This window comes from Scardinius erythrophthalmus (genome assembly GCF_964197995.2).
Source record: "Scardinius erythrophthalmus genome assembly, chromosome: 16".
In the NCBI taxonomy this organism is placed as follows: Eukaryota; Metazoa; Chordata; class Actinopteri; order Cypriniformes; family Leuciscidae; genus Scardinius; species Scardinius erythrophthalmus.
Window position 1 is genome coordinate 27,880,751 of NC_138236.1, and position 23,520 is coordinate 27,904,270.

Sequence of the window (23,520 nt, forward strand, 5' to 3'; positions counted from 1 at the left end):
ATAAAGTGATCACTTTATGAACTTTTTGAGGCATCATAGTGGTAGTGGCGTAGCTGTCAATGGAGGGACAGAAAGCTCTCTTACTTCATCAAAAAGATCTTCATTTGTGTTCTGAACATGAAAGAAAGTCTTATCGGGTTTGGACCGACATGAGGGTGAGTAATTAATGACAGAGTTTTTATTTTTGGGTGAACTATCCCTTTAACAGTGTGACATCGGAGGGTTTTCTTGCACCCCACCACATTTCAATTGGATTGAGGTCTGGACTTTAACTTTGACATTCCTAACCCTTCCATTTCTTGCTTCAGAGCCATTCTTTTGTGGATTTGCTTGCATGTTTTGGGTAATTATTATGTTCAAAACTCAGCTTCAACATTTTTACTGATCGTCTCACATTCTTCCCAAGCCTTCTTTGGTATAATGTGGAATTCAATTTTGCCAGGCCCTGAAGCATCACACCAACTTCCTGAAGCTCCTTGATCTCTACTCTGGAGTGCTGTGGTAGAAGTCCCTTTCCAGACATTCCTTCAACTTTCCTTCTGAGGTTGAAGGATGTCATGTACTTGATTATGTCCAAACCAGACCAGTTTGTTGAGTTGCAAATAAGGTCTTCCTCTGGTTTTTCCTCCTCATTAATTAATATTCTACTATTTGTTAAAGGGATAGTTCACCCAAAAATAATTTATTCACCCTCAAGTAGTTCCAAACATTATTTTTCTTTTATGGAACAACAAAGAAGATTTTTTTTTTTTTTTTTTAAAGTTGGTAACCAAAATTGTTTGGTTGACTAGCTTCAAATGTGTCTTTTTTTTTTTTTTTTTTTTTTTTTTTGTCTATGCAATGTAAATCAATGGTAACCTAAACTTCATTTTTTGGACGGACTATCCCTTTAAACTGGATTTTAATTTTAGGCTTGATGTAGTAAATGTAGTTGTAGTATTTTTTTTTTTTTCACTGAAATAACATAATGTACATTTGAAGAGTAAATTGTTAAAAGCTGACTTTTATAAATCGACACTGGTGAAATGTCAGTGTCATATTTATATGAATATATATATATATATATATATATATATATATATATATATATATATATATTTTTTTTTTTTTTATACAAATAGTTATGCTTTTAAATTTTAATTTGATTCTTTTTCACCCTTTTTACACACAGCATAGGCACAATACAGACATTGAATACATAATGGATAATGTACAGTTGGTCACTTCATTATTATCGCAAAGTTAATAACCCTGGTCTGTTGGCTGGTTTTAGGATATACAAAGATAGAGACCACACAGTGATACAAGAGACATGAAAATATCACTGGTATGTTTCTACTGTATATGGTCAGGTGAAATATGGAGTAGTTACAAAATTTCTACAAAAATATGATACAAAATCATTGACTGCTCCATGCCACGATTGACAATATTTCATAGTGTGGAATTAACAGTGTATAAACACAGATAAGTATTTGCAAACTAGTGCAATAGTTAAAAACACCAGCTCCTTTAGAGCATCTTCTATTCTATTCTATTCTATTCTATTCTATTCTATTCTATTCTATTCTATTCTATTCTATTCTATTCTATTCTGTCATCAGTTTTGTTATTGCTTCTTTTTTTGACTATCAAAATGGATATGTATCTCCTATGCTGACCAAGCCTGCATATATTTGATCAAAAATACAGTAAAAACAGTAATATTGTGAAATATTATTACACTTTTAAATATCTGTTTCATAGTTTAATGTATTTTAAAAATGTAATTTACTCCAGTGGTGGTACATCGGAATTTGCATTCAGCATCATTACTCCAGTCTTCCATGTCACATGATCCTTCAGAAATTATTCTAATATGCTGATTTGGTGCTCAAGAAACATTTAAAGTTAAGCAGTTATGCTGCTTAATATTTTTTTTTTGTGGGAAACCAAGGTAATTTTTTAAAGATTTTTTTATGAATAAACAGCATTTATTTGAAATCGATTTTAATGGTAGAGGATATTGGAATAGTGAGTCATATCACACAGTGACTTTTATATGATATGTCTTCATCATCAAGCAATACGCAATGTGTGATATGATGACATTTTTTTTGTGGCGTGACTTTTATTGCGGCACCTAATTTTTAGAATGACCAATTTGCATTTGATACTTCTCGGTAACAGGAAAATATTTCCATAAACAGTTATGGATGCAAATAAAGCTCGATCTTCACCGGGTGAAATGTTAGGTGTTTCTTGTGGGGTATATTCTGCATCTGAATCTTTCTTGAGGAGAGTGATATGTTTTATTTATAATTTGTTTTGCCCCTTGCCTCTCTTGGTCTGTGTATAACACAGGGATCAGGAAAAATGCATCTCGGCATGTCGGTTTCTGACAGTGATGTCTCTTCGTTCACCCCTCTGGTGGTCCTGGAGCTTGCTGATGACACTAAAGCAGAGGCCATCACTTGGTTACTAAACAGGATCAGAGACAAGCAGCAAAATGGAGGTGAGACCCTTGGCATGTTACATCTAGGGATAGAGGTTGACAGGAACTGAACATTTTCTGAAATATCTGCTTGCCTTCTGAAGTTGTGTGTGTCTGAAGTGCCTCTGTCAGTGTTACTCAACCACTGTGACCCACCAAATGTGAACCCTGCCCTTCACAGAGGTCACAGATATAGAATATCAGATTCTGCCTGTAGAGGAAACGCAAATGCTTCTCTTTTGAAGTTGCTTCATACAGATTGCTTGCACAGACACTTGGTCCTGATTAAAAATAATAACTCTGTAGCATATTAACTCTATTTGTTAATTAAAATAGCCTGACATATATATTAAATAGATATTATTACAAGTTCTGTATTTCATTTTTATTCAGCTCAATTAAATAAGCTGCAGTAAACGATAAAGTAATGCTGTGACGTTTAAATACTAGAAAGCAGTAACATGAGGTGGTTTTATATGAAAATTAAGAACTGATTGTTGTTCAGTGACATTATGCTGGTTTATAAAAAAAGAAAATCATTACAAATGTAATTTTGAATATAGGCTACCTCTTCTTTGATGAGCAAGTTTACAATTTCTTTTCTGTATTAAGATCCATTTTTGGCAAAAAGTTAAATATTTCGGGGTGATGCAACTGTTCTGGTAATTAATTCCTTAAAAGAGTTTTGCATAATAAAAATCATAATAAAAAACGGCCACTACCTATAATATTTCACAACTTTTGCCTGCAATATGCAACATCATGTGGTGCAGCCAACATGCAAAACAACCAACATAAAACAGGAAATGATTCTGTTCTCTGGTGGAATGAGCTGCCAACCTCGACCCAATTTTCGACCCAATCTTTCCATCATCATTCTTTTCCTTTCTGCATCTCACCTCTGTTCTATCTTTTTTACTAAATTAGATTTTTACTAAACCTGTCATTGTGTGCAATGAAAATTGTTGGCCATATGAGAAATTGCTTGTGATCTTCCTTATTTGTATGGATAAATGAATAAATGCAAATGTGTATCAAGATCAATAACTCAAAATATCAGAAAATGTTTATTTTTATGACAACATGTAGTGATATCTATAAATTAATAATGTATATTATTAAGAATGGATATTTGTTGAAATACGTTTTTCCTTGAAAAATAGATTTAATCTAAAAGTGTGTACTCTCATATGTATTCAAGGTGTAAGGAAAATATGTTTTATACTTTTTTTTACTTGATGGTTACAAAACCAAATGAAACCAACATGAATACAGATAAAGTATATTACCGTATGTAAGAACATGGTATAACTAGATTTTTAAGACTACAGAGGGCACACTTACATGTCAGTGATCTTGATATACATATTTCATATTATGATATGTCATCACATGTAGTTTTCTTTCTAACACTGAGCAATACATGTGTGTCATTTATCAGGACATTGACCTTGGGAAATACACAGTTCCTAAAACTGCGATTTCTTTTATAGGAGCAGAGTTGTTGGTGGATCAATTGCTTCTTCCAATTCAGGATGATCAGAAGTCTAACCCAAATGTCTTTGTGGTGGGCTCCACGTTACAGAGGCTTTTAAACGGAGCTGAGGATGTTGGGTTGTTTAAGGAGTTTCAAGATGGCACAATGCGAGGGTTCACTTATGCCAACAGAGAAAGCTTCAGAGACTTTGAGGGTGAGCTTCATTTATAACCGAATATAAGGAGTATGATAGTGTGTTGCTGTACTGTTTTTTTCACAGTATGTTAAGAAACCATTTTGGGGATTTTGGCTGCATTAGTTCCTCACATAGGCTTTACGTAGATTTGGTCCTGGTTGCTCTATAAGACTGTTGTGTTGTGCTCATAGGAGATGGTCAAGCATTTCTCAGTGATGCGGAGTGTCAATACATTATCAAACATGAGTTGGATACGCTTAGGGCTAAGAATGAAGAACACGTTCCAGGATACCCTAAGCTGAAGCTCTACCCTGGAAAATCAGTTGGTAAGTGTATTTTTTTGTATTACCTACTGCACTAGATTAAAAGAAAGCAACTTTGGGCTGCACGATTTGGGGAAAAATCGACTTGCATTTTTTTTTTCGGATTAAAATTTGCGGCTGCGGTTTTAAAATGTGTTAAAACAAATCCAGGTTTGCAATAAAATATAATAATAATTACTATTGTAATATTTTACTGTAAGAAAAAATTGCATTTAAGAAAAAAATACAATACTAATATTTATGGCTGTGTTCATTTAATTTCAGATGTTAAACCATCAAACTTTTATTTTGATGGAAAACCACATGAAGCAATTTAAAGCTACACTGTGTAATTTTTTAAGTTGATTCTTTGCAAAAAACACTTTGTTCTTTCAAAATGACATGTACTCATTAATGTGTAATTACTTATATCAACTAACTATTCTCGTAAGTGTAAACTGCCATTTAGAATACATACGAGTGAGTCGCTCGAATGGCGGCAGCCATGTTGCGCTTCCATCTTGAAAATACATTAGCCAAAGAGGGACATACCTTGAATTTCAAGCTTCGCCTTTCGCGTTTTGACACTCAGTGCCACCGTGACGAATGCGAGGGGGAGATTACTCGCGACTGCCGGCATGTTTGAAATAATACGGCCACCGTAGGAGTTAAAACGCCATCGGAATGGGAGAGGCTAGAAAGTAATATTCAGTTGGTAGTCATAAACAATTTCACCGCTAGATGGGAGAAAATCCTACACAGTGTAGCTTTAAGCTTCTCTAATGTTGATAAGCACTTCCTATTGCAAGTATGGGAAGATGGTTGGCACAAATGCACCTTAGAGTAACCCAAACTCTATAAAAGATATAAAGATGGAGTTCGTATGGAGCAACATTTACTGTGAACTGAGCCGCTTTGACATTGCACACACTGGCCGATCATGAGCTGCTCATGTGAAAGAACACAGCGCTGCACTTCTCTCTGAAATACGCAGCACATATATTTATTATTAAATCGCAACCTTAGCGATTTGATATTCGCACTAAGTCTTATCACAGTTTTGGTTTTATTTCGATTAATCTTGCAGCCCTACAGTAAGTACACTAAAACATTAAATCTGCTGTGTACTTTTTTCATGTTGAAATTAACTTTACATTACCTCAGATAATAGAATGTTACAGTCAACTACAGTCACTCACACCTAAGGCAGTTATTGTAAATGAAATAGTCAAAGATAATAGCTTCGATGTACTTTGCCTTACTGAAACCTGGCTTAAACCAAATGATTATTTCGGTCTAAATGAGTCTACTCCAGCAGGATACTCCTATAAGCACGAGCCCCGTCTGAATGGTCGTGGCGGCGGTGTTGCAACAATCTATAGAGATTTTCTCAATGTTACTCAGAAAACGGGTTATAAGTTTATTTCATTTGAAGTACTTGTACTAAATGTTACGCTCTTAGATGTTCGAAAAACATCCCTATTATCTCTAGCCTTGGCTACCGTATATAGACCGCCTGGGCCTTACGCTGATTTCCTAAAAGAGTTTGCAGATTTTCTCTCAGACCTATTAGTTAACTTCGATAAAGCATTAATTGTTGGAGACTTTAATATCCATGTAGATAATCAAAATGATGCGTTAGGGGCTGCGTTTACAGATTTATTAAACTCCTTTGGGGTCAAGCAAAACATTAGCGGATCGACTCATCGATTTAATCATACACTCGATTTAATTATATCACATGGAACCGATCCAACCGATATAGATATCATTCCACAAAGTGACGATGTCACTGACCATTACATGGTAACTTGCATATTACGTACCCCTGTAATATATCATGCTGCGCCGCGTTATCGATTAGGCAGAACAATCCTTCCATCCACCATAGATAATTTTTCAAACAGCTTATCGGATCTGTCTCAGCTGCTCAGTGAACCCAAACAAACAGATGAACTTGAGGAATTAACTAGCACTATGAGCACCATTCTCTCTGGATCATTGGATATTGTTGCGCCCATTAGATTAAAAAAGGTCAGAGAGAAAAGTAAAGCACCATGGTACAACAATACTACGCGTGTTCTAAAGAGAGAAACCCGTAATTTAGAGCGTAAATGGAAACAAACCAACTTAGAGGTCTTTAGAATCGCATGGAAAGACAGTATGTCACGTTATAAAAAGGCCCTAAAAGCGGCCAGGGCTGAGCATCTACGCAAACTAATAGAAAACAACCATAACAATCCTAAGTTCTTATTTAACACCGTGGCGAGACTAACAAATAAACAGATGTCTCCTGAACAAAATATTCCATTACAGTTTAGTAGTAATGATTTCATGAAGTTCTTCACTGAGAAAATAGAAAACATCAGAACCACAATTGTAAACGCTCAATCCTCAATCGCGCCTTATAATTCAGCCTCATTTATCACCCCGCAAGAACAATTACAGTGCTTTACAACTATAGAACAAAAAGAGTTAAATAAACTTTTTACTTCATCTAAAACAACAACATGTTTACTAGATCCTATACCAACTAAACTATTGAAAGAAGTGTTACCTGTAGTGGAAGAGCCTCTCCTCAATATTATTAACTCGTCTTTATCTTTAGGTTATGTTCCAAAAACATTTAAACTGGCAGTTATAAAACCTCTCATTAAGAAACCACAATTAGATCCGAATAATCTAGTAAATTATAGACCCATTTCAAATCTACCTTTTATGTCTAAAATACTAGAAAAAGTTGTGTCCGCTCAACTGGGCTCTTTCTTACAAGAAAATGACACCTATGAAAAGTTTCAGTCTGGGTTCAGGCTGCATCATAGCACTGAAACTGCGCTCGTTAAAATCACAAATGATTTACTTTTAGCTTCTGACCAAGGCTGTATCTCAATATTAGTTTTACTTGATCTTAGTGCTGCGTTCGATACTATAGATCATACAATACTCTTAGATCGACTACAAAATTATACTGGTGTTTAGGGGTGTAAGAAAAAATCGATACACATGAGTATCGCGATATTTTATTTTGCAATACTGTATCGATTTTCAAAAACGCAATATCGATTTTTTTTTTTTTTTTTTTTTACGTCCAAAAATATTCATGGTAAGACGGTGGTTCACGTTTATGTTGTTTAAAAGGCTCGCCGAACGGTGCGTGTCCACTGGCACAGAGCGAGCGGAGCAAGCGTTTTCAATTCATTCCTATGGAAGTCGAGCTTCACGCTCAGCAGTGCATTTTGGGATTGACAGCGGACCGGAGAAAGCGTTGAGAGCGACCGAGAGCGTCAAAAGGTTGGGCAGTTTTCGACTTTATGCAAATATCAAGCGAAAAACGCGGTCGGCAGCCAATTGCTGTGAGGTTCGGGATGTGACGTCTGTTTTGAGAGTTTAAAAATATGCAAATTGTGCCGGAGTTTATGCTGGATTTAGTGCGTAAATCATTTTGTTTACAAATTAGACGCTTTGCAGTTGTTGTATATGTTAAAGATTTTATTTTGGATGTGTTCATTGTGATTATATTGGCTGGATTTATAAAAGTTTATAAAATTAAAAGGATATCTTTGCTTGGTGCATTTGGAAACAAAGCTTATCTATTTCTAAATGGAATCGCGTGCATTGCTGGTGATTATAATGTCCGTGTGTTGAAAAAACTTAGATTAAACACAACAGCAACAGACACACCCCAAAGCGGAGACGTTACAGCGTTGCCAGCGGCACTGAGCGGAGTTTTGCCGCTGTAGTGGACACGCACCGTGACAGCGGACCGGAGAAAGCGTTGAGAGCGACTGAGAGCGTCAAAAGGTTGGGCAGTTCTCGACTTTATGCAAATATCAAGCGGAAAAACGCGGTCGGCAGTTTATGATGGATTTAGTCATTTTGTTTACAAATTAGACGCTTTGCAGTTGTTTATATGTTAAATATTTTATTTTGGATGTGTTTATTGTTATTATATTGGCTGGGTTTATAAAATTGAAAGGATCTTTGCTTGGTGCATTTGGAAACAAAGCTTGTCTATTTCTAAATGTAATCGCGTGCATGATGATTATACTGTCCGTGTGTTGAAAAAAACAAACACACTCGTAACAGACACACCCCAAAGCGGAGACGTTACAGCGTTGCCAGCGGCACCGAGCGTAGTTTTGCCGCTTAGCTGTAGTGGACGGCGCACCGTGAAGCTGCGTTCACACCAAACGCGAATAGAGCGTCTGGCGCGAGTGATTTCAATGTTAAGTTAATGCAAAGACGCGTTTACGCGCGTCTGGAGGTCCTGTGGCGCGAATGAGGCGTTTAGCGCGGCAGACGCTAATTCGCCTCATTCGCGCGTCCAGTTCTTTTAAAATCTTTTATCACATAAAAACTTGATTTCAATAGGCCTATATGACACATTCATTTTGTTCACTTTCATTCATTTTCGTCCAGTTCACGTTGTTGTTTTGTATTGTGACAGGGGCTATGTATTTTCTTTTATTATGGCCTACTTGAGAAATATAAAAATTTGCTCACTAAGAACCTGTGAACCACAATACCAAACTGGCAGTCTGATTTTCTGTGAACTGAATTGTTTACTTAAAGTAAACTTCTTTGACTTTTATGCACATCATGTCTTTTTTTAAATATTATTTTTTCTAAAATTATAGTCCTACTTTAAAAAAATCCCAATATATCGCCTTATGCACAGTATCGAAATATATTGCAATATATTGAATCGTGACCCATGTATCGTGATACGTATCGTATCGCCAGATTCTTGCCAATACACAGCCCTACTGGTGTTCAAGGACAAGCATTAAGCTGGTTTAGATCGTATTTATCTGACCGCTACCATTTTGTTTATTTAAATGGAGAAAAATCTATCATAACTCCAGTAAACTATGGAGTGCCGCAAGGATCTGTGTTAGGCCCTCTATTATTCTCAATATATATGCTGCCACTTGGAAATATTATAAGGAAACATGGAATTAGTTTCAATTGTTATGCTGATGACACTCAAATCTATATTTCATCACGGCCAGATGAAAACGCTAAATTATCCAAATTGACAGAGTGTGTTAAAGATATAAAAGATTGGATGACGCATAATTTTCTTTTATTAAATCCAGACAAGACAGAGGTACTACTTATCGGTTCAAAAAACCACCCACAAAACCTCTCACAATACAACTTTAACATAGTAGGATGTCCTGTTACTTCATCCTCTACAGTAAAAGACCTGGGTGTTATATTAGACTGCAACCTGTCTTTTGAAAATCATATTTCATATGTTACAAGAACAGCCTTTTTCCACCTTAGAAACATTGCTAAGCTACGTAATATGCTATCTGTTTCTGATGCAGAAAAGTTAGTTCATGCATTCATGACCTCGAGACTAGATTACTGTAATGCGTTATTAGCCGGTTGTCCTGCATCCTCAATAAACAAGCTACAGTTAGTCCAAAATGCCGCCGCTAGAGTTCTAACTAGATCAAGAAAATATGATCATATAACACCGATTTTATCATCCCTACATTGGTTACCTATAAAGTCCCGTATTAATTACAAGGTATTGCTACTGACTTATAAAGCCCTAAACGGCTTAGCTCCAGTCTATTTAACGGATCTTCTATCGCCCTATAATCCATCGCGCTAAATTGTGTCACTAAATTCGAGGCTTTTGGTCATACCTAGGATATCTAGGTCCACCAAAGGAGGGAGAGCATTTTCACATTTAGCACCAAAACTCTGGAATAGTCTTCCGGATACTGTTCGTTGCTCAGACTCGCTCTCCCAGTTTAAAACTAGATTAAAGACGCATCTCTTCAGCCAGGCATTCATATAATACTTTTAATCCTACAGTTAAATCCGACCTCTAGTTCATAAACGCCAGAGGAGAACTGGCCCCCGACTGAGCCCGGGTTCTCCCAAGGTTTTTTTTCTCCATTAGGTCACCTGATGGAGTTTTTCGGTTCCTTGCCACTGTTGCCTTTGGCTTGCTCAGTTGGGGATATTTGGGGATATTTAATTTAATTAATCAATCAACGATACTATTGATCAGCATTACCAAACGTAGACGTTCCACTAGAAACAAACATTGATGTATTGTTCTAATTTATTACTGTGAAGCTGCTTTGATTCAACCTGTGTTGTGAAAAGCGCTATATAAATAAACTTGACTTGACTTGACTTGACAAAATCGACCTCTTTATGTGTTCTAGGTGTTATTTATCTTCTAAATTGTTCATCCTCATAATCTTTAAACAAAATGTAATAAGTTGCTCCAAGTTTTTGCAATAATTTTTTTTTTTTGAGGGGAGGGTGGTGAAAATGCTTTTAACCAATAACATGTTACAGGTCCCGGGCAGTCGGGAGGACTGTAAGCAGTTTAAAAACTTAACAGTAAATGAGAGAGAGAGAGACAAAAGTTAGTGGTTGCTTAAAGGTCCTTGTTGTTGCTTAAAGGTCCATGACAAAAGCATGTACAGGTATGTATATGACGTATATATATATATATATATATATATATATATATATATATATATATATATATATATATATATATATATATATATATATATATATATATATATATATATATATTAGGGCTGTCAAAAGATTAATCGCGATTAATCGCATCCAAAATAAAAGTTTGTGTTTAAATAATATATGTGTGTGTACTGTGTATAATTAAATTTGTATATATAAATACACACACATGCATGTATATATTTAAGAAAAATTTGTAATTTATATATAAAAAAAATTATATTCATATATAATATAAATTAAATATAAATATATACAGTATATTCATGCAAATATTTCTTAAATATATACATGCATGTGTGTGTATTTATATATACAAAATAATTATACACAGTACACACACATATAATGTAAACACAAACTTTTATTTTGGATGCGATTAATCGTGATTAATCTTTTGACAGCCCTAATATATATATATATATATATATATATACGACATTAAAACATGTAACTTAAACATTTGATATGAAAATGAATGAATTTAATAACTAACCTTAACAGTAAATGAGAGAGAGAGAGAGAGACAATAGTTTGTGGTTGCTTAAAGGTCCTTTTTGTTGTCTGAGGATGCACCGCAATCGTCACGGCAACTCCACTCTCTCAACTGCCAACCAGAATTCGGAAAATGCAGCTGAGCTGCCCAATGTAAACTCACTACAATAATAAAACTTATATATACAAGTAAACTGAAATAGACATGTGTAGGTAAAGAAAGAAAGAAAGAAAGAAAGAAAGAAAGAAAGAAAGAAAGAAAGAAAGAAAGAAAGAAAGAAAGAAAGAAAGAAAGAAAGAAAGAAAGAAAGAAAGAAAGAAAGAAATATATACAAACAATCCAATATCCATGTGACCCAACTAAATTCCAGCTGGTCACAAATATTTGACATTATTGATGCAAATGTGTTTAATTACCTGTTTATTTACTTGATTCAAAGTTGAAATTCAGATATATTGGGGCGGCATAATAAATGGAATCCTTTGTTGCCAGCTAGCATGTCCTGAGTAAAAGTGATATATAAAAAACAAAAAAAATAAAAATAAACACATAATTACTTCTTGTGGCCTGCGTATTCACAACGAGTACAAATGGCGATGCAGATTAACACTATGCGATTTCCTAGGCAGATATTGACTTATAATATATTAAGGACTATATTAGGGGGAAGCACAGGCGAAGCACTGCTACTTGGGCGTGATATCTCTGCGCCCAAGTAGCAGTGCTTCGCCTGTGCTTCCCCCAATATAGTCCCAAGTCAATATCTGCATAGGAAATCGCCTAGTGTTAGTCTGCATCGCTATTTGTACTCGTTGTGAATACGCAGGCCACAAGAAGTAATTATGTGTTTATTTTTATTTTTTATATCACTTTTACTCAGGACATGCTAGCTGGCAACAAAGGATTCCATTCATTATGCTAAGCTAAGCTAGCGCCGACCCTGTCAAACTAAAACAATGCATGCACTGAGACAAAAATGCATTTGCCCACCTATCTAAATGTAGGAAAGAAGGTGAATAAGCCCTATTTCAAAAAAAGGTGGAGTGTTCCTTTAAAGCACATGTAATTGTAATTGTCCACAATGTTTTTTTCGTCATTTGAATAATAAGTTACATTTTGATGGTAAACTCTTTTTCAGTGCGGAGATTGCAATCCAAAGGTGTCCTAGTCCAGTATTTCCCTCTCCATAACAAAGAAGACCTTAAGAGACTCTCGTTCTCATGGTACAAAAAGATCAAACTATCCTTCCAGCCACTGGGTGAGTCACTCTGTCTGTGTGCGCTGGCAGCATGAACTTTAAACCCAACTCCAGCCTTTATATCAGTTTGTTGATACAACTTACTGTGAAAAGAATTTCACAAGAATTTTGGTTATATAAGTACAGCTGAATGTCATATTTGGTGGGTGGGTGTGATTTATAGCTGTTCTCTTGAATTACAGTGGAAATTCAACGAATACTGTAGATTGCTTGTTTAATGCAAATGTAAAGTGAAGCAGAATTTATACCTGCTCCATCTTAAAACTGGTGTTTTAGATCATCAAACAATTGCATTGAAACCACAATGCACTGTGCTTTATTCATTGAAGATGTTCTCTTTGTGTCCTCCATAATGTAGATGACATCAGATGTTACTTTGGCGAGGGTATGGCGCTCTATTTTGGATTTCTGGAGTATTTCACATTTGCCTTGGTACCCATGGCCCTCATTGGTATCCCTTACTACCTCTTTGACTGGGAGGACTATGACAAGTACGTGCTGTTTGCTGTCTTCAACCTGGTTTGGTCTACGGTTTTCCTGGAAGTGTGGAAGAGATGCAGCGCTACGTTAGCGTACGGGTGGGGAACGCTGAGCCGCAAGAAAGCGTTTGAAGAACCGAGGCCTGGATTCCATGGAGCTCTGGGGTTTAATCCAGTCACGGGGCGAGAGGAACCAGTCTACCCTAGCTCCAAGTACCAATTTTTGAAATATTGTCATGTTTTGGCAGACAAAAAGGCATATTAAGCACATCTTTTTTACTTTGATTGGCACTAAAACCTGGTTTGCATGTCTCAGACCTTTAAAATGTAATAATAATAATACATAGAACTGCATATTCTAAATCAACATCAAACAAATACAAGCATGATAAATATGGAAAGTGTTCTAGATGCTCAATTTGTTTTGACAGTGTTTGTTTCCCCTTGACAGGCGGCAGTTGAGGATATATTTGGTGTCGGTTCCTTTCGTTCTGCTGTGCCTGTATCTGTCCTTTTACGTGATGATGGTTTACTTTGACATGGAGAACTGGGCCATAAGTATATACACCGAAAATCCAAACTTTGCGTCCGGCATTCTGATGTTTGTTCCCAGTATCATCTACGCAGTGGTCATTGAGATCATGAACTTATTGTATCGCTATGCTGCTGAGTTTCTCACAAACTGGGGTGAGCCTGAAATTCTTTCTTTCTTTTTTCTTTCTTTCTTCTATCATCTTCTGTTACACTTTATTTCAGTGGTCCACTTTAGACATTGTACTAACAATAAGTAACTTTGCAACTACATGTAATGTAGTACATGTACATGTAGTATTAGTAATGTAATGTAGTACATGTACATGTAGTATTAGTAGACTGTTTGGTTTGGGTTAGGTGTTAAGGTCTCGATACACTGGAAGTGAAATGTAAGAACGAACTGGTGTGACGTAATTTCGAACAAAATCAGGCCAAAATAAAGTTCGTTTTGTGTTTATTTCGGGAGTTCGAAACTCGAGACTTCGAGATTTTCCAGAAAAGTTTGCTCTGGCTGGTAAACACCTTCAAACTACCATTGGTCCGTAGTCAAGTCAAGTCACCTTCATTTATAAAGCGCTTTTAACAAAATAGATTGTTTCAAAGCAGCTTTACAGTGATAATAGGAAATTACAGTAACAGAGATTGTTTTGGCTTTACAGCAGCTCTATAATAAAGTTATTGTCTAGCTAATGTTAGTTTTGATTGACTGATTCACTTCCATTGCAAAGATCATTAGTTATTAACTTAGGGGCCGCTAACACGACTCCGTTCTAACAGAAAACACACAACGTGCTCCGGCCCGCTCATCCGCACAAAACAGTGCCTGGTGGCTCGAGAACGCAAACCCTGAAATAGATTCCAAGGTGCAAGCCTTGAAAATGTTTTGAAAAAAAAAAAGGTTATCTATGTGCAAACTTCAAAAACGCGAACCTGCGAAAACGCTGACGGCATGCACATGTGTATTACGTGTTTAGTCTATAGGTATGCGTGTTTGAATATATATGTGCGCAGGCGTGTAGTCCTTCTTTACAAACCAACCCTCAACAAATTACTTGTCTGGCCTTAAAAATGTATAATACAGAATTATTTATCGTTTCCGCGTAGCCACGTGAACCGGAATTATCCCGACAAGGGATAGGGAAGGAGGCCTTCAATGGGTAGAGACTAGTTGACACTTCAGGACTGCGTTGTCGTCGTGTCCAGGCGCAGGTCCTTCATCAGATCTGGATACGGCCTGGATACGGATAATAGTTAGGTGTGCTCTGAGGCTCCGTCTTCTTTGACATTGAAATCTTCTCCGCTTCATTTCCTCTGTTCAGTCCGACGAGGTCAGACGTCTGCGAGTAAAAACAGACTGGAGAGTCGCTTTATGGTAAAAAATTAAGTTGTTTTCAATTTCTAATTGAAAGAGATACTGACACTGTTTTTCATGTGTAATACAGTAAAGCTGCTTGGTTTAAAAATCTATTGTATAAAGTGGTATATAAAGTCACGTGACTTTACTGGAGTGCTGAATTGCAGAGCTCGTGCAAACATCCAAATCGCTACTGCTGTTTTCTCACCGCTGTCTTTTTTGTTGTGTATTTGTTTTGTTATTGAAAGGAAACTGCACATCACATATTTGCATATTCATCTAATCGCCGCTCTCAGGAGCGTTGGCGGCGTCAGGATGTTCAGTAACTCTATACCGCTGCAAAGGTATTTCAAACTTCTTTTTACCCCAAAGCGAAGAACGAAAAAGAACTTCGCTGTGAGTATATCTGGGCCTTTAGAGTTCAGGTTTGCAGAATAAGTTGACATGTAGTTGCCAAATTACTTGCAGTCAGTAGAATGTCTGTTGGGGAGCATCATGATAAAGTGTTAGCAGTCTACTAATACTCTAATAACCGGTAGTTAACGTGTAGTTGCTTATAGATTGTAGCCTATTTCAGTGTCCACTTTAGACATTCTACTGTGTTATCCTCTTTTTAGGTTTTTTTATTTTTATTTATTTTTTGTATCTTGGCTCAATAATAGTTGAACGCTATTTTGTAATTTTATCTTGGTTAAGTTTAAACTATCTTAAGGAAACCCATTTCTGCCTCAAAGTAAAAAAAAAAAAAAAAGTGACAGCATTTAAAATCTGAAATAAAATCACACTGTGAGATATAATGTTGCTATTACAAGATATTAAGTCACATTGTGAGATATAAAGTCTCTATTGTAAGATGTAAAATCACATTGCGAGATTTAACTAGCAATTATGAGAAATAAAGTCAAAATAATGATTCCAAATGTATGTTCTTATTTGAAGCCCACCTCCCCTATATATACGTGAACATATTTCCAAAATTTTGCTGTAATTATAAAAAAGCTGTTTGTTTTCAAATTTTTTATTTATGTATTGAATTATTTAACATTTTACATTAAATAACCATGATTCATATTTGGATTACCCATGTTATGTTTTGGATTTAATATTTGACATTATTAGTTAATATAAATATAGATAGATAGCCTATTATTTTAATAGAAATTAATATATTATTTTAATAAAAATGTATATTTTAAAATAGTAGTCTATCTATCTATCCATCTATCTATCTAGACTATTATTTAATATATTAATTTTAATTAATTATTTATTAATTTAAATACTTAAGTCATCCTGCTCCCTTCTTTGAAGTTTGCTGAGGAAGTTTGCCCCTTGTCTAAATTATATGTGACTTATCCATACTTCCATGTAAATGGCATTAATGCCCCACTCTAATTGTTTTGTTTTTTTACTCTTGAAATTAAATTGTTTCTTCTCAACATGGAGTTAAATCCCATTTCATGTATTTTGTTGTTCAGAAAACCACAGATTGGAGTCATCATTTCAAAATCACCTCGTGCTCAAGGTTTTGGTGGTATGCTTTCAAGTTTTTTGCGTGTTTTTATACTTCATGTTTTACTATTTCATTGATTGATATTTTACCTCATGTTAATGGATTTATGCCTGCAATATTCCCACTAATTTTTAAATTGTGAAAATATTAAAAAGTCATCTCTATATCATTACATTTAAAAATCTTTATTGAAATGAAAGTAAAAGTAGTACAAATGCTTTGGGTTAAATGTGTGGGAACCCTTGCAACTAAAATTAAGCAAATCTCTAAAGTGCAAATTTAGTCTTAATTATTGGATTTGTTGTTGTTGTTTGTTTCCAGTTTAACTTCGTAAACTGCTTTGCCTCTCTCTTCTATATTGCCTTTGTCATGCAAGATATGGTGCTTCTTAGACAGGTGAGTATTTCAGAGCTCAGCTGCATCCACAAATAAATCAAGTGAAGCTAAATGACTTAATAACAACCTATGATTTACAAGTTGCATTATAGTTTTAAATGCAAGCAACTTTGCCTCTTGCTTGTGTGTGGATCTTCAGAGTTTGGCCACTCTGCTCATCACCTCTCAAATCCTGAACCAAGTGATGGAGGCCTTCCTGCCATACTGGCTGCAGAGGAGGAGGAACAAGAAGGTGCACAAGAGGATGAGGAGGCTGATGGGGGATAAAGAGCTCCCCCTGCTGGAACAAGTTCAGCTGGAGACTGACATGAACACCTATCTGGTAGGTCCTCATTTGGGTGCCTCGAGTTGGCAATATTAAAATAATTGGTAATATTACCAAACAAGTAGAATTATGTTCTGGATTTTGTGAGCGAGCACTTAGTATATACTGTGTACACACACACACACACACAGAGCTTAAATAGGTTACAGCTCAGTCTGACATCATTATGAAGTATTATGAATTGTCAAGGAGCCAGCACTAGTCAATAAGGAAGATTATGCAGACACTTAATATGAGTTGATCTGCCAGTAAGAAGACTTTTATTACCAACATTTGTCATACACTGATAATTACTGAAAATCCAAGTGTGCAAACAACTGACAGTAACATAATATACCATATATTACATAGAAATGAAGAAAACCATAATGTGTGTTTTAAAAAATATGAACATACAATACAAAAACAAACGTCTCATAGGGAACAATGTGTTCGGCAGCGGGGATGATGCATGGGCATTAATTTGCATTATTTTAATGTTATGTTTAGTTTATACCTAGTTTTTACAGACCTACAGTCGTGACCTAAATTTGATTTTCATTTACAATAATAAATCCTATAATTCTGCATTAGTTAGCATCAGTTGCACGTGTACTAAAGCTCAGAGGATTTCCCGTTCTTGGCTCTTTTTGAGTCAGACTTGTAAATTCAATGAACCGTTAACTGGGGTCTCGCTCTGACCTCTTCATTTGAATAAGTGAGTTTTTTTTTTTTTTTTTTAAACATTACAAAGCACATGGAAACAACAAAAAGACAGAAAGATACACAGACACATAAGTTGCCAGGGTACTTGTCTAGATCATCTTTGAATAAATCAGTGAGTTGTTGACCCGAGAACAGATGCAATCGGATTGGTCCAATTTACAAATGAATCGCTCAGTGAGATTAGCGGACCGATTTAACAGATTCATTGGAAAGAATCAGTTCATTCACGAATCGGACACTGCTATCGCGTGCGTGTCTGAGCGAGTGATGATTTCTTCAGTTCAAAATAACGAGGAACGACATGATTTTATGAAATGTAGTGGAGTGAAAAGTAAGATATTATGCTTTGAAATTTAGTGAAGTAAAAGTTTTCCATTATAAAAATACTCTGATAAAGTACTGATACTTGAACAATGTACTACTATAAATGTATAAATGTATACTTAAAGGATAGTTCTCTTAAAAAATGAAAATTCTGTCATCATTTACTCACCCTCAAGTTGTTTCAGACCTGTATGAAGATATTTTGAAGCATGTCGGTAACCCGACAGTCGATGGACCCCATTGACTTCCATAGATTGACAAATAGATACACTGTGGAAGTCAATGGGATCCATCAACTGTTTGGTTACTGACATTCTTCAAAATATCTTCTTTTGTGTTCAACAGAAGAAAGAAATTCATAGGTTTGAAACAACTTGAGGGTGAGTAAATGATGACAGAATTTTCATTTTTAAAAAGTAAAAGTAAAGTAAAAATACTGTGTTGCTGTCCACTGTTTCTTGCATCAAAAACAGTCATAATTTAGTTTGACATGACCCTCTTTGACCTTTAGAATTGAATCTCTGAAATACTGTATCTTTGATCACCAGGGCACGTTTGACGACTACCTTGAGCAGTTCCTGTTGTTCGGCTACGTGAGTCTGTTCTCCTGTGTGTACCCGCTGGCTGCCGTGCTGGTGGTGCTGAACAACATCACTGAGGTTTATTCTGACGCCTTCAAGATGTGCCATGTTTTCAAGCGTCCCTTCTCAGAACCAGCCGCGAACATCGGGGTGTGGCAGGTGAGAAAACCTTGTGAGAAAGTCTCACTTCCAGAAGAGATGATCATTTCTGTACTTTAAAGAAGGCTTAAGAGACACAGAACATGTACAGTGGTATAGAAAGCAGAGGACAATCTGATAAACTTCAATAGTAGCATATTATAAGAGTCAATAATAGCCCATATGAGTCATAATAATAATAATAATAATGGAATTTGTCATCTGGATTTCTGTAAAAATAAAAGGGCTATTATAAATATACATTAGCAGTAAAAAATTGGCCCACACCTACTCATTCTTTAAAGGTACATTACACACATGTGTTACAGTATTTATTAATCTTTGTTAATGTTAGTTAATAAAAATACTGTCGGTCATTGTTTATTCATATTAGTTCATGGTGCATTAACTTATGTTAACAAATACAACTTTTGATTGCAGTAATGTATTAGTAAATGTTTAAATTAATATTAACTAAGATGAATAAAGGCTGTAGAACTATTGTTCATTCTTAGTTCATGTTAACTAAAGTAGTTAAGTAATGTTAAGTTAAAAAGGCCATAGGACACCAAAAAAGTAGTCCATATGACTTTATATACAGTACCGGTTGAAAGTTTGGGGTCTGTATGAATTTATTTTTTTTGTCCACTTGTATGCATATTAAAAATATTTATAAGAATTTAAAGCTATTAGATTGAAATGTCTTTATGATCATAAGAAGCCTGCAGTTAAGTCTGTCACAATACTTAAACAATGCTGTATTTTACACACCAGTGTTGTTTTAGTATTATTTATAAACTATGATGGTATTTATTAGTATTTTGAATTAGCTTTTATTTTTATATTTTCAGTTTTCACTTTAGTTGAGTTTAGATTTTTTGCATTTTTTTATGTGCCTTAATGATTTTTATTAGTTATTTTATATTTCTATTTCTAACAAAAAGATTTCTATTTGCATTTTAGTAATTTTAGTACTGCAACTTGAACATTTTTTTTAAGTTTAAGATTGTCATCTAATGTTTAGATTTTATTTTATTTCAGCTATATTTCAATTATGTAAATGATTTTTTAAAATGTTTTAGCACTGTTACGTGCGCACACTCACATTTGGGCTTTTTATTCTTCCAGTTGGCATTCGAGACAATGAGTGTTATCGCCGTGGTGACCAACTGTGCCTTGATTGGTTTGTCTCCACAAGTGAACGCGTACTTCCCTGAATCAGAGACTCAGCTGATCCTCGTTGTGGTGGCGATAGAGGTAATATATTCTCTCCTTTCCTCACAACATGATAACCCATAACCCCCTTTTGCAATGGCCCAAATTGTCCATAAGGTGGCATCAGTGAGCTGCTTTCCTTTCTGTGTGTATATGAGTGTTAAAGGGTTCTAAACTCGGCCTGTAGTCCTTGTTTCCTTAACCGCCATCCTAGTGGTTTGGATAATGCAGGAAACATAGTGTGCTAGACATTGTCAGATTGTGTAACAGAAGAATCCAGAACCCCACTACCGTGAAACTCCAGTCCATATGGGTTAACATCAGAATTAAACAGGAAGCGTGGAGAGAAACACACACTCGCACACAGACACACACTAGAGATGGGTGTTTTTTGGGAGAGAGAAAAACAGAACTCCTGATATTCTGTGTGATCCTGGTGGGGATCTGGGGAGGAATTCATTGTGCCATGTCTTGTTTTCCGCTAATTAAACTTCGCAGTAATCACTGGAGTTGTAATTAGGCCACACTGATTCACGCACAGCATCAGTGTACCATGACAGAATTTTAAATAAAACTCGAAACCAGGAGTGTTGAGGGAATAGAAAAGTCTTTACAAACCTCAAAAGTCTGTGTGTGGCTTTGTTGTTTCGTTCTGCAACATTAAATCCAGTAAACTTTATCCAAATTGACTGAAGTCAGAGAGGATGTGCATGTTAAATCAAAAGCAAGTGGTAGTGTTGGTCAGAAATTGTAATTTAGATTGATTGGATTGAGTTTGGCTGCTGTGAATTGATTTGTTTAGGGCTGGTGCAGCTGGGATACGGGTATGCTGGGAACACAGGACGCACTGCTCTAAATCAACAGTGTTTGTGGGTGATTGTGTGGCTACACTGTTTCTCTGACGTGTTCTATTCATTTCCTGTGAGGGTCATGACGCTTTCAACCTTCGATGGTGGATGCTACAGACATAATATATATATATGGGCCATTCTACAGATTTGGTGCAAACTGCTGTCCCACAACCAAAAAACACTTTTAAAAACATTTAAGTATTAAAATTTTAGAGGTTTACAAAGATCCTTCTATTATCTATTGAATCCCACAATAATATTTAAAATATCAGTAAGCTTAAAGCTGCAGTCCGTAACGTTTTTGGGTTAAAAATTATCCAAAATAAATTTTTTAGCAAGTACATAACCAGCCAGTGTTCAAAACTATCTGCTTGCCGTAGCTCGATTCAAAACGATAAGCTTGTAATAATGTTTTTGATTTCAGTGGTACTGGTGGATTTCCGCTGGAATTTCGAGCATGTCTTTGCGTCATTACGTCACATCTGTACACATAAAGAAGGAGTCTCGGCTAGTAGGCTATATTGCGTGTGAGGATGTTGGAGGTGGAGATTTATAACATTTTCTCGCAGCACTTGATATAATTAAACTTATCAATTTGATGGCGGACCAGAAAGCTTCAAACGACAATCACCAGTGACAACTGGAGATTCACCCGTTGTAAAACACGAAGACTTCGAGAAAAAAAGAGATTGCAACCGTCCCATGCGAAAACAAGGATAAATATCGGAAGGGCATTAAATGTAGTCACGCAATGCTGATGTCGTTAACATTAACAATTTGAGAACAAAGTATAATTTGCACGGTTTGACGTGATATGATAAGCGAGCGTTAGATTTAATCAGCGTGATTTACTGCAATGCTTTTTTCCCCTTAGTTGGTCAGAACAAAAGTGGATGTTACTTACGGTACTTGTTCAGACGACATTTTACAGTGAAAATTCTTATGTTGGTCATACTTCCAAAAAGTAGAATCTGTGATTGCGAATGACAGTTTCCACACCACATCCACATTCTCCTCAAAACGTTGGATTCATCCGCGCTGTGCCATGCCGAGGCACAACCCACGTAAAGTTGATAATTCTGCGAATAACTGCAATTGCAGATTTCGAACAGAGATGGCGACAAAGAAGAACAACTACGGACTGCAGCTTTAATAAATATAAAATCATCATTTATTGGATACTTTCAATTGGGAGGTGGCTGTCCCAAACCCTAACCCCTAAATTTCAACTTGTGAAAATTATATTGAAATGTTTTTTTTTTTTTTTATCCATTGTTGATTTTTTAAAAATATCTTTTTGATTTCTTTTAAAAAGTTAAGTTAAAAAAACAAAAACATTTATTTTATATTTTATTTTTAAATCATGAAAAAAATGTGTCCTGCATTTTCATGTCACTACCGAAACAGTGTGTGTTTTAGTCCATTATCTGAGACTGATTTTAACCACACCCCCCTACATCCCTCTCTCTCATAGCCACTCTTTCATTGTAAATAGGTACCATCATTGTGAGGGAAATGTGTTCAAAAGTCTGAAAATCTGTGTGTAACTTTAAGGAACGTCACTACCAAACAATTTTTTGGGTGTTATTCCATAAAATATTTTTGTTTTTGTTTTTATGTGTGTACAACTGGTCAGAACTGTTGTATGCAAGGTGCTTCCTCAAAATTGAAAAAAAAAAAAAAAAAAAATGTGGTTACACTTTATTTTAAGGTGCCATTGTTACAGTGTAATTATATATTTAAGTACTGAGTAATATTAATTAATTACATGTACATACTATAGGGTTAGGATAGGATTAGGATTTGGATTTGGTTGAGGGTTAGTTGCATGTAATTATGCATAATTTACTGTTATTACTATGGTAAGTACATGCAACATATGTAACAAGGACACCATAAAATAAAGTGTTATCAAAATTGTTAATGGAATTGTAAAGGAGCCTATAAATTCCTTAAGATTCCACTATATCTTCCTTAATATCTATAAAGATTCTGTCTCACTAACCCACTGTACTGTGTGTATGCGCACATTTGCTACATACAGCTCTCACAATAAGCTGCAAGCAAATCACATTCTCTTGTCTATTATGCAGGGTGCTTTTCAAGGCTGTCTTTATATATTTTATTGAGTCTGTTAGTTCATTAAGTGGAGTGAGCAGGGATTGGCATTGGATCAGCATAAGCGGATGGGGGAAGGTCTGGCTCTTCTGGACTGCAGAGCACTGTCTGATGTATAGATTCTTTCAGAAGTAGTAACAGTGTTTACTACTCACTGTAACACAATATCAGGTGCGTTCATGCCATGTCGTAATTACCATAATGATTCTGAACTGTAAAAAGCCTTCATGTGCTTGTAGAACATAGTACTTAGTAATTACAACGTG

At 35.6% G+C, this 23,520-nt stretch overlaps 1 protein-coding gene across 2 annotated transcripts in view; it reads left to right on the top strand.

Annotated features, from left to right (window-relative positions):
• The window catches only part of ano10a (anoctamin 10a), a 50,833-nt gene that overhangs the window by 2,963 nt on the left and 24,350 nt on the right, over positions 1–23,520 (top strand). For both annotated transcript variants that reach the window (XM_081389676.1, XM_081389677.1), the window contains exons 2-12: positions 2,344–2,494; positions 3,967–4,164; positions 4,338–4,472; positions 12,602–12,721; positions 13,080–13,413; positions 13,652–13,887; positions 16,567–16,622; positions 16,923–16,997; positions 17,137–17,319; positions 18,900–19,091; positions 20,199–20,327. In XM_081389676.1, the coding sequence (XP_081245802.1) occupies positions 2,356–2,494; positions 3,967–4,164; positions 4,338–4,472; positions 12,602–12,721; positions 13,080–13,413; positions 13,652–13,887; positions 16,567–16,622; positions 16,923–16,997; positions 17,137–17,319; positions 18,900–19,091; positions 20,199–20,327 (1,797 nt within the window). In that variant the 5' untranslated portion in view covers positions 2,344–2,355. The remainder of the gene's footprint in view (positions 1–2,343; positions 2,495–3,966; positions 4,165–4,337; positions 4,473–12,601; positions 12,722–13,079; positions 13,414–13,651; positions 13,888–16,566; positions 16,623–16,922; positions 16,998–17,136; positions 17,320–18,899; positions 19,092–20,198; positions 20,328–23,520) is intronic.